Source organism: Scomber scombrus, chromosome 24 (assembly GCF_963691925.1).
Source record: "Scomber scombrus chromosome 24, fScoSco1.1, whole genome shotgun sequence".
Classification (NCBI taxonomy): Eukaryota; Metazoa; Chordata; class Actinopteri; order Scombriformes; family Scombridae; genus Scomber; species Scomber scombrus.
In genome coordinates, this window is record NC_084993.1 from 7,532,679 (window position 1) to 7,544,152 (window position 11,474).

The window sequence follows — 11,474 nt, forward strand, 5'->3', positions numbered from 1 at the left end:
CTGCAACTGATTTACTTCATGTAAAGCTTCATACTATGTTGTCTAATTAGGATAAACCTGTCTTTGTGGACACAATAAAATGTACAGTTGAGGCTTTCGCTTTCACCCACTTAAAGTGTACATATGGTACACACTGCACATACACAGAAAACACACACTACCAACAAAAGTTCATTTTCAAGTATAACGTCATTAACTGAGGTGTATTTATTTTTATGTCATGCAATTGTCAGGAACAGTTAGAGTCCTTGCCCAGTGACTCAGTATGTTGGCCAGAAACCTTCAATAACCTATTAGATTACTTACATTTTAAAGGGTAATGGAATATTTCATGTGTTTTTGTGGTGTCTGTTGGATTGAGCCTTAAAGTTTCATGTGATTTAAAAGTGGTTGTATATGTGGGTGGAGATTGTTGTAACCGTTGTTTTTGGGGTAAAAACAAGCTGATGAAGGCTGTTCGTTTTGGTTGAAAACTCTGGTAAAACGAGAAGGTGGTCGGCAGAAGTAACGGCAGACGAATCAAATATGAAAATGTACAGTGACTGATTAAGCTTCAGTATAATAAGCTGCTTTTCAAATATTCACTTTGAGAAATAAATATGTAACAACTAAATACGTCAGAAATGCTTCGTGTCAGATGTCAGTTTAAGAGAAATTTCTATCTTGTGAAATGTGTCAAAGACCAAAAAGAAGCTACAGGCTCCAGAGCTGAATAATTTGACAGAGTAAGAGTGGAAGTATTGGGGACATCATTGGAATGCACAATATCTACACACTGGGATCCATTTTTAAGCAATCAATAGCCATAGCTTCTTTTTTTTTGGCTTACTTTGGCTTTAAACACTAAAGCTCATGTATTACTCCCGAACACACTGGAATGTGAAGCCAAGTAGTGCGCTCCAGATAATGATGCAATACTAAGGGGAAAAAAAGAGAAGTCATGCAGTGAGTCTCCAGCTACATACAGTTTATATTGTCAAGAAAGGTTCAGGCCTCACATGCTGTTAGCTAATAAAGTCATGTTGAAAGTGAGGAAATAAATAAAGTACAGCTTGATCTCACACGGATCGTTTGGCTCATATTCATCACTTTGGATCTGCAAAGATAAAGCACACTTTTCTCTACTCTTCCATCCAGCTACGTACTGTATCCATCAGTTTATTCATCTTTACATGTCTGACCATCGTCTCTTGAGTCCATTTAAGTGTGTGCCCCCCTTTTATCTAAGAAACATGTCAATCTAACCACCTCCTCATCCATCTCTTATTGTCAACAAAACCCATAAGACCAAAATTAGCAATTGTCTGTGCAGCGATAGTTTGATTTATGACCTCCATTATTGGCTAAAAACCAATAAAAACATAGGCACTGTAGTTTATAACTCAATCCTGCACATGCCGTCCTGCTGCCATAAATGCTCATTAAAGTGCCAACTGTGTATTAATCCGCAGCATAAAATAGTCCCCAACAAATAAACCATTCACTCCTATTTTAGTATTTATTTGCTACGGACTACAGTGCCCAGCTGTTTGGGGAAATTACTGAGCCTTTTTTATGACCCTGTTTTTGCGGGTAGGAAGTCAGAAAGTACTGAGATTGCTGGTTTTCGTCTTTTCATGGGATTTGTTGACAAACCTTACTGAGTTGTGCTACTTTCTCTCACTTTTCCTCCAAGTCTGGATTAATGAGGAGGATCATGCTCAATGACAGGGATGATTTAAGTAACTTGGACTAGCAAACTGCTCCAATCTGTGCTCCAAATGACATCCCTGCATCTCATAAGTAAGTCTGTGATTCTGCTGTTTGTGTGATTATCAAAGCCAGGAGCAAAAAAGATTGCATTTGTGTCCTTGCAGAGAAGTTTCCTTATACTACTTTGCCAGCTGATGCGTCATTTAAATCTAGATGTTTGTCTGTTTTGAAATGGTACTTTGGCTGTTCGCTGTGACATCCTACTTTGAAAGCCATGTGTCCCTTCTCTAGGTGGTCCTGCATTAAATACCTCTCCTCCTGCTCGGCAGCTCCGTTCTAATGTTGATGTTGGATCCAGTCGAAAATCACTAGAGGTAGGGTGTTGCTGTAAATATCTTGTCACTCTCTGGTAACTTGCTCACTAGAAGCCATTATTATTCTCCCTAGAAACAGCAGAGGAGAACAGTTCCTGCAGTGTGACAGCGCTTCTCGTCTTCTCTCCTCTCGTCGCTCCCTCCCCTTTTTTCTGACAGGGTGGGATGTTAAGGGAGGTGACGCCCTCTGTGTTTTCCCCCCTTTCCCCGTGACGATTAGGTGAAGCCAGCGGACGTGCTCAGTAGCGCCCCCTGTGGTTAGTCCTGGACATGGTGAGTGGCAGCGACACGGAGGAGAGAGAGGAGACTTCCCAGTAGAGAGAGCGAGACAGGAAGAGCTGGTAGAGGATCACCATGGAGATGGACTGGCAGAGGACCACGCCGATAGTTACCACCTACAGAGAGGGAAGACAAGGATGAGTCTCTGCAGCTTGATTTTTATGGCATCTAAATTCAATATTCACTCTCCTTTTACTGTGAAGTGACACTTTGCTACGGTGTTTGTGTGCTCAAACCTTTTCCTTCTGGTGATCACTGAACACAAAGGACATGAGGACGAGGACAGGATGACAGAGGAACCACAAGAAGCATCCCTGCAGAGATAAACAAGAAAGACCACATGAGTAGCTGTGGGTAAATATTTGTTTGTCTGGAGGTTGTTAGAAAATTAATATAGAGTGTAGTCAACCTTGGCGAAGCAGAGGTAGAAGTCTTTCTTCAGGGTGCTCCTCTCAGTGGAGATGATCTGGTAGAGGACGGAGGCCAGCAGGAGGGCCAGGCCCACCCTCAGAGCTATGAGGAGGAGGCCTGCCAGACTCTGCTGGGCGTGGTAGCTGTGATGGTCATTCTCTGATTCTGAATATTGCTCCCACAGCAGCAGCACACCCTGAAAACGACACAGATTCATTGTCAATAGTCTTCTTTTAAAATCCTGACTTTTTAAAGAGAATTCTGACTTTCCTCTGAGATTTGTAGCATTTTTGGGTTAAATCTGAACCATGTCACTCTTAACAGATTAAGTATTACGTCTCCTGCGTACCTGTGTGACGACTCCACCGACAGCGACGGCCGTGGAAGCCGGAGACTGTTCCCACTGCAGAGGTCTTGACTGAGGCTTCCGGCCTCGACTCAGAGTCCAGCCCATACACAGGCTCAGTAACGTGTACAGCATGGACACCTGGGACACCATATCCCAGACTGCACAGGGTCAGAAACCGAAGGAGTGAAAATAAAAGTCATGAGACAGTGAATCAGGCTTTAGAAACAGATGAAAATAAAGACATATTTAAGAGAACATGAGGACATACACTCTGCCATACTGCCCATCAGAGGAATACCAACACCATCTCTGGAGTACCTGCAGAGCACAAGATAAGGAGACGGGGAAGCCATCAGTACATTATTTCATTTTCTTCTCAGTACCAATGCATGATTCATTTCACTTTCTGTAAAGGGAACATCACCCTGCTGCTCACAGTAGGTGTTAATATTTTAAATCAGAGGGCAGGATCGTCAACGTTTCCTGACTCTACCTGGCCAAGTGGATGTAGTTGCAGAGAGCGGAGCAGCCCTGTAATGCCAGCGCTGTGGTCAACACTTTGAGGACAGTGTGCATGGGACCTCCTTTCCTCAGAGCCTGGTACAGAGGCTGGATGTAGATACAGCAGGCGATGAAGTAGGCCAGCAGCAGGAGGAAGTAGAAACTATGAAGACCTGAGAGAGCGAGAAAGGATAAAAAGAGTCCCACATGAATGATGCAGACGCCTCAGTCTGGAGCAATCCCCACGAGTAGCACACATCATAACATCCAGTTATGATTGATATAACCATATAATTATTATGTTGCATCTTTCAATAGTGCCGTTTTGAAATAATCAGTTTCAAATATAGTAATGTAGTGTCACATAGCATCCAGAAAGCCATTATTTACAGTATTTCCTTTTGTTTAAATATTTAACACAAACATATTTTTTTAATAGCACCACAGACACTTATAACAGTAGATGTAGATGACTAAAATTATGCAGAATATATGGTGATATAACTCGTACTGTCTATTATACTGGTATTGTAATAAGTCACTATTTGTTCTTCTAGCCAAAATCAAATACAGTAAATGTTAAGGTTAAGAAAATAATGATGCATTCCCTATTTATCAACTTCCTATCTCCAACAAACAAACAGATGCAGCACAGTGTGTGATTCCCAGCAAGTATTCGGGATGTCTGACCTGCCTCCTCTGCACTGAAGTGATCCAGAGGGTTTCCTGCTGAGTCGGGGTTGAACAGCAGGACAGTAAAACTGAGATCAGCATGAGAAGGAATCACTCCGCCTTCCTGCGGAGACAGACAGCCAACAAACGACTGCTCTTATTGTCGATAAAAACCTACTGACACTGGATATTATTCTGCTGCTGCCACATCAGATGTTACCTGACATGTGTATCTGTCAGCATACAGGGCCTGCCAGACTTTAGGGGAGGATTGATGAGGGATCGTCTGGTTGTGTTCTTCTTGAGTGAGAGAAACTGAAGCAGGGAGAAACACAGCAACGTTAAGTGAAAGTGACAGTGTGGTGGAAAGAGAGGAGATCAATACAGCTGCATGGCATCCATCGTATCAAGGCGTCTTACTGATGAACCGGGCTCGAGTGAATCTGTCAGAGCAGCTGAGGTTGTCCAGGTCTGGGTCCATGTCCTGATACAGCAGCAATCTGGACTCCTTCTCTGCAGCCAGAGCGGGGTTATCGAGCCGGCAGACGAACAAACTGTCATCACCTACAGAAAGAAAGAGACGGCTGTTAGATTGAGAAGAAGATATAATAATAATAATATTATCATTATGAAAACATTTAATACACTAATATGATGCCGTGTTATTAGTATTAATTTCTCAAAAGTATCAAAAATTGGTATTTATTTATTTATTATTAATATAATATACTAAAATAATATAATGCTTTAAAAGGAAGCTGGTCTACTTTTAGTTTTAATACTTTAAGTACATTTTATTGATAACACTTGAGTAACATTTTGTATTCAGGACTTTTACTTGTTATTGAGTATTTTTAGGCTTAAGTATACTTCATCCATCACTGGTTTTCCCTCCTTTTTCTTGTATCATAGGTAGAGACATTTGGAGAGTGGCTGATCTGTAACCTGCAGGGCTTTTAGCTTAAAGGGCAGGTTGACAAATTGTAAAGTGTGTCTTAAAACATCAGTTGTGTGCCCATATGTAATCATTCATCTTGTTCATACTGGCTAAGATCCCCTTCAAATGTGCTTTCAATAGAAGGGATGGGGGCCAAAATCCACATTTACAGTCTTTTTTTTTTAGCATCAAGTGTTCCCTGTTGAGCTGCAGTGGAAGTATAGCAAGAAAAAAGTATTCTAATAGCCAATATGAACAAGAGAAATTATTACAGCAAGGAAAAACCTGTTTCAATGTTCATTTTGGGCCTGACTGTAGTTTAAAGAGTCGGAAAAATTGTGAAGCTGCCCTTTAAGTGGAGCAATTAATAAAGCTGTCACTCCAAGTCTCCCTGAATAAAAAAAAAACACTGACAAATTAAAGAAGTGGCACATTAAAAATGATGTAACTCATCAGTGCATACATGATTAAAGTGATGATGGCAGTTAAAAGATATGCAAAGAAAAGCGAAAGAAGCAGTGATTTGAATCAGTAAGAAATAAGAGTGAAATCAGAGTGAGCCTGACTCAGTAGAGATGACACGTTAGCAGGAAAAACACCGCTATCTGCTCACCTTGGTACATGAATTTAGTGATGAACTGGCCGCTTTGCTGTCTCGCCACTTCGGTGTTGAAAAGTCCCTTCACAGTCTTCCCGAAAGCGTGTGAACTGAGCAGTATTGCAGCTATAAGTGTGGCTATAACATGAGACATTTTTTAAGCAGTCTGACGCTGTAAAAACAGAATAAATGTTAGCTAATCAATTCAATGAGCCACGAAGCCAGAAGTCAACCAGCTGCGTCAAGCTACCACCGTTACATAGCAACTAGCCGGAAGTCAGCTGCTCCTGCTCCAAATTAAAAGCCTTTCAAAACAATATAATGTTACATTTCAACTTTTTATCTGGATAATTAAACCTCTTGTGTGTCTATTTGTGGTTTTAATTTCACTGTTTGTGATTGTGTTATGTAATTCAGTGTTCACACAAAAATTACTAATTGCTTTGTTTTTGCTTTATTTTGTTATTGTGGTTTTAGCTCCCTTGTTTTGCTTGTATTGTTTGTTTTATTTGTGTTTTTTTTGTTTATTATTCTTTTTTATGTTACATTGTTATTGAAGAACAATCGAAATAAAGGTAATACACAGAAACAAAAAAGTGATTGATTGAAATAAAAATAAGAACAAAATAAATGATTTGTGGTGTGAAAGATCACACAAAAACATTTCCAGATTTTCATTGTTTTTCCTAAAAGTGTGGATTGAGAAAATGTGGATGTAAAATGGTAAAACGTGACTTAAACATATTTTAAGAAAAAAAAAAGGCAATAATTTTTGAAAATAACTTCCGGAATTTACATGTGTATCGTAGCTTCTGTAGCTAACTTGACCCTGTTGCCGTGGCCACTTGGCAACGTTGACAGTTTGATTGATTTGGAATCCACCCAATCACACAGCACCAGTTCGACTACGTCACAAATAAGAACCACTCAGAGAGCAGGAAGCGTTGTATTTGCGCCAAACCTCACGCCCTTTTCCAACGTGTCAACACTAACGTAAAACCTTCCGCGACTGTCGCACATTACACAATGTATCCACTGTGCCAATTAGCCAGCGGGCTAGATAACGAATTATAACTATTAAGAATAAATCAAACTCTTACACAGGAGTTTAAAATGTCGTTTTTACATCTATAGAAGACATTAAGGTCCAGCTGGTCCAGTGTCGTGATGGACTTCAACAGGACTGTTCTGGTGACTGGAGGCTCTGGATTCATGTAAGTTATTGTTATAATTCTCATAAAACTAAAAACATAAACATAGAAATGATGTCTATTACTGTCCATAGCTCACTTTTAAGCACACTAACATGACATGAGAGACGAGAGAAAAGTTTTCCAGTGATGACTTGTATTAAAACAATAATGTGTTTCTGATATGGGTTTTCCCCACAAAAAGTAGAAATAGCACTTTAAAATCTGTGGTAAACTCAAATCATGCTCATAGGCTTGCCCTTTAAAATCAAATTTCAATGAACACAGAGAAACTTTATATCAATCAAACAGGACAAAACAAACAAATAAAACAAACAAAAAGACTCCATAAAAACAAGAACTGACGAAACGCTATCATAACTCTCATGAATCTGCAATGAGGAAACACCGGAGGTAGGAATACCCAAAATAACATACAGGTAATAAAAGATTAATAAAAGATAATAAAGAAATACTAAGTAAAGTCACTATAAAATAAAGTGGGTATACCCAGAAATATGAGGTGGGGTATTATTAAAAAGATAAAAGATAAGAGGAAAATAAAATAATAAAACAACTAAGAGTAAATGTGAAAGTCCACTTTCAGCAGATTAATGTGAAAATAAACTTAAGACACACCTAAAAGATTGTGACCATCCTGTAAAGGGCCACTTTAGGCACCTTGAGGCTGATAAGAGTTCATTTACACTTCTTTTATTGTTAAATGTTAGTCTGTCTAATGTTTATTTCCATCTCTCCTTCTGTTTCTCTAGCGGCTCCCATCTTGTGTGCTCATTGGTCAACAGACACCCCGACTGGAGGATTATCAATCTGGATAATGTGAGTCGTTGCTTAAGTAACACCACCAACACAATGTAAAAATACTGATTAAGTCTAAGTATATAAGTATTATCAGCTTGATGTAGTTAAAGTATTGCAGTTAAAAGTAGTGGAATGAATGAATATATTAAATGTACATGTCAGTGGTGAATTAAAATACAAATCTGATCTCTTCCAGTTGGATTACTGCTGCAGCCCCAGGAGTCTGGAGAGCGTTGAAGACAGAGCGAACTACACCTTTATCAGGGTGAGAGCTGCCGACTTCAGCATTATATAACTTGATAGATAACTTCTGTGAGCAGTTGGCTAGTCAGCAGCCTGTGATAGTGACCTCAGCTAACACATAACAAGAACAATAACCATGAGTGAGTATTTTTGTTATTTCTTTTCACGTGTATGTCCATCTTTAACAGGGGGATGTGTGCAACTCTCGGCTGGTAAACCACATCTTCAATACAGAAAACATCGATGTGATTTTCCACCTGGCAGCTAAAACACACGTCGGTAAGCAGCAGTTGTTCAATCTCAGGTTTATGTGTGTACACAGGGATGATTTTACTGATGATGAAACTTTCTCCTTTACTTCATTTGTTCCCTCAGAGGCATCGTTCGAAACTCCGTCTACTTTCCAGCGGGTTAACATCGATGGAACCAAAGTTTTGCTGGGAGCCGCACATCAGGCCCAACACCAGCCACAACGCTTCATCTACGTCAGCACTGATGAAGTGTACGGAGCAAGTCTGGATGAGGTCAGGGATTTTTGGGTGGATGTAAGGAGTCTGGGTTCACTGTCGAGACATTTAGTAGGTGTGTTGATGGATTTTGGTTATTTTTCTCTGCAGGTGTTTGATGAGAGCAGTCCAGTGAGGCCGTCCAACCCGTACTCTGCTACTAAAGCAGCTGCAGAGTACCTGGTCAGATCCTACTGGGACAAATATAAGGTACAAACATACACAGTCGGACTTTATGTCCCTGAACAGATTATTTCCCCGTTTCTTTTCTTGAAATCACACATTTGTGTTTCAAAACCAGGAATATGTGTATATGACTGGAATCACACACTGTAATCACCACTTTTATTAAAGTCTGAAATCATTTAAACATGTATCTAAAGGTATTAAGTTTCTCTTTATGCTGATGCCACTCTGTCTCTCTAGTTTCCCATCATCATTACAAGGAGCAACAACATTTACGGGCCCAGGCAGTACACTGAGAAGGTACAGAGACACCGACTGACCACACTGTTCCTAGAAGTAAAGATCTTATTAACATGGAGCTTGTTTCTTGGTAAAACATTTTGTCTAAAAGATTGACTGGTCTGAGGTTTATCAGCCCTTAGGAGCCTCAACTTGTCTTGTGTATATTTGCTGTCTAGCACAACAAAATATTTCCTTTTTCCACACTTTTTTGTCCTGTATTACAACAACTGTCCTTACCTGGTTCTGTTAGGAGGCTTGTTTTGCAAATGGGGGAAACATTAGGTAGGATTAATACAGATTTCACTGCATCAGGGGAAACAAAGGTGAGCGTGATGATTTTTAACTTTATCTTAAGGCCAAGCTCACCTCCACAGGTGTTTTCAGTCATACTGGCTGATTAAACCTTTAGCTTTGGGGTGGAGCTATGCTGAGAAATAGCATGACGTCAGAATTGTTGTTAATAAAGGTGCTCATCAGGTCAAATCTGATTATTTACTTGAATGCTGTAGGCAAACTTTATTTCACAGGTCACAAGGTTCTTCACAAAATATAGGTGCAGTTTTAACACAACATAGGGAAATAAAACAATTAAAATATAGGCGGTATATACAAATATGATATAAACATCTATTTCAGAGGTGGTTTAAAACTAGACTTTTAAAACCATATTTTTTAATCTTGCAGGTCATTCCAAGGTTTCTCACCCTTTTGCAAATGAACAAGAAATGGTATGTTTGATTTCTATTTTGGAAAGTTTATCCTGTTTCACACACATCTCAGGATTCAAACTGGCAACCTTGTGGTCCGAATCCATCTCTAGTTTTCTTTAAAGCGTTTTAAACAGAAAAAAACAACCTATTTTCTCTCTCTGCTGCAGTACCATCCAGGGAACCCTCCCTAAATCCCGCCATTTCTTGTTTGTCGATGACGCCGTCAACGCCTTCCTGCTGGTTCTGAAGAAAGGGGTTGTGGGAGAAATCTACAATGTGGGCACAAACTGTGAGATTCCCATCATTCAGCTGGCCAGGGAACTTATTAAGATGGTGGGTTTAGGATGTAAATGAACTGAATTCAATGTATTTAAACATGCTAATATATCCAGTTATTTATTATACATTTATGCATGTTTTCAGGTCAAGAATGTGCCAGACTCTGAATTAAATGATTGGCTTGAGTTTGTACCTGACAGGTGAGTCAACCTAACCTTATAATAAGACTGAATTGCCAGACCTGAATTCACGGTAACACTTTTCACACTAGTTAGTTATTTTCAGCAACATGAGACTCAGCTGAATGTGTTAATGTTCTGTAGGCCGCGGGTTGACCTCCGCTACCCCGTCAGATGTGAGAAACTGCAGCAGCTGGGCTGGAGAGCTGAAGTGTCCTGGGCTGAAGGCATCAGACAGACTGGTATGGTAACACACAGGAACAATCCACAGTAGTTCAGATCCAACTGTCTGTCCAAATAAACTAAAATCCTGCTTTGTGTGTGTCCTTTAGTCGAATGGTACCAAGACAACCCACACTTCTGGTCAGACGCAACTGAGGACCAAGGACCAATCAGAAACAAGTTTGAAAATGCTGCCAACAAATGCGCGACGTCAGCGTAGCCCTGATGCTTGACTGACAGGAAGAAGAATGAACTAAAGACACGGAGCTTTGACCTTTTCCTACAAACACATGAGGTTTGTGTAGCACAGAGGCTATTACAGCCCAAATAACAAATACTGAACATATGAGCAAATGTCTGTCTGTCTGTGTTAAATGATTAATGGACCAGCAGGCCCTGAAGTGCCAGCCAACAGGAAGGCAGAGCCTTTCTTTCAACCAAAGCAATGTGAAGAAAATCAGCATCACACCTGGAAATGAATGCACTTTATCTTAGTGTTGATTACTGATTCATATGAGATTAACAAGTGGTCTTAATATTCTCAATATTCTGTGTTCTTACCACCGTTTGGAGCAATGCAAGAAATTGGTCAAACAGAAGCAAAAATCAAAGACATCATTCCTGATTGTCAAACTGCATCACTGAGCTATAAAACATGAAACATTTTGACTCTGCAGAACTCCAAATGTGCACGTTCACATACTTCCCAGTTTGTTTTAGGAGAAAATAGAGCAGTAACTTTAATCTAATTTCTGTCGCTGCATTTCATTCCAAGCTCAAAGTCAGCAGTCAATTTTATAGTGTTTTGACTTTTTACAAAAAGCAATTTGATTTGATAGATACCTTAACATTGTTGTAGCAACTACTAATAACAAAAGGATGAGTAGAAGGGCATCTCAGTTAGTTTTTTATGTATTTAAGGTTTTCCAATCATGCTGTAAAATGTATTTAACTGCAAATAAACTTATTTAATACATTTTAAGGTATTAGTGTTCACACACACACACACACACACACACACACACACACACACACACACACA

At 39.8% G+C, this 11,474-nt stretch overlaps 2 protein-coding genes across 2 annotated transcripts; one reads left to right on the plus strand and one right to left on the minus strand.

Annotated features, from left to right (window-relative positions):
• Positions 1-6,267, minus strand: gpr180 (G protein-coupled receptor 180). Its single transcript, XM_062414568.1, has 10 exons — positions 5,829-6,267; positions 4,699-4,842; positions 4,499-4,593; positions 4,297-4,402; positions 3,599-3,779; positions 3,374-3,423; positions 3,106-3,263; positions 2,755-2,952; positions 2,582-2,659; positions 1-2,461 (listed from the first exon to the last, which is right to left on the minus strand). Exons 1-10 carry the CDS (start codon positions 5,965-5,967, stop codon positions 2,306-2,308), a joined length of 1,305 nt encoding a protein of 434 aa, XP_062270552.1. The 5' UTR covers positions 5,968-6,267; the 3' UTR covers positions 1-2,305.
• Positions 6,268-6,837: 570 nt separating this feature from the next.
• LOC133976378 (dTDP-D-glucose 4,6-dehydratase-like) lies at positions 6,838-11,451 on the plus strand. The gene is made up of 12 exons (XM_062414577.1): positions 6,838-7,027; positions 7,777-7,843; positions 8,022-8,090; positions 8,257-8,347; positions 8,444-8,592; positions 8,686-8,784; positions 9,001-9,060; positions 9,727-9,770; positions 9,920-10,085; positions 10,176-10,231; positions 10,355-10,452; positions 10,543-11,451. Exons 1-12 carry the CDS (start codon positions 6,981-6,983, stop codon positions 10,650-10,652), a joined length of 1,056 nt encoding a protein of 351 aa, XP_062270561.1. The 5' UTR covers positions 6,838-6,980; the 3' UTR covers positions 10,653-11,451.
• Positions 11,452-11,474: the final 23 nt, after the last annotated feature.

What these genes read in the sequence shown, in the direction of transcription:
- gpr180 (XM_062414568.1), bottom strand. Translation starts at nt 5,967, where the DNA reads ATGTCTCATGTTATAGCCACACTTATAGCTGCAATACTGCTCAGTTCA. An exon ending in CTGACAGATACACATGTCAG is followed by an intron (nt 4,403 to 4,498) that starts GTAACATCTGAT and finishes CTGTCTCCGCAG; the next exon opens with GAAGGCGGAGTGATTCCTTC. An exon ending in GTGATCACCAGAAGGAAAAG is followed by an intron (nt 2,462 to 2,581) that starts GTTTGAGCACAC and finishes CCCTCTCTGTAG; the next exon opens with GTGGTAACTATCGGCGTGGT.
- LOC133976378 (XM_062414577.1), top strand. Translation starts at nt 6,981, where the DNA reads ATGGACTTCAACAGGACTGTTCTGGTGACTGGAGGCTCTGGATTCAT. An exon ending in CCTACTGGGACAAATATAAG is followed by an intron (nt 8,785 to 9,000) that starts GTACAAACATAC and finishes CTGTCTCTCTAG; the next exon opens with TTTCCCATCATCATTACAAG. An exon ending in TTGCAAATGAACAAGAAATG is followed by an intron (nt 9,771 to 9,919) that starts GTATGTTTGATT and finishes TCTCTGCTGCAG; the next exon opens with TACCATCCAGGGAACCCTCC.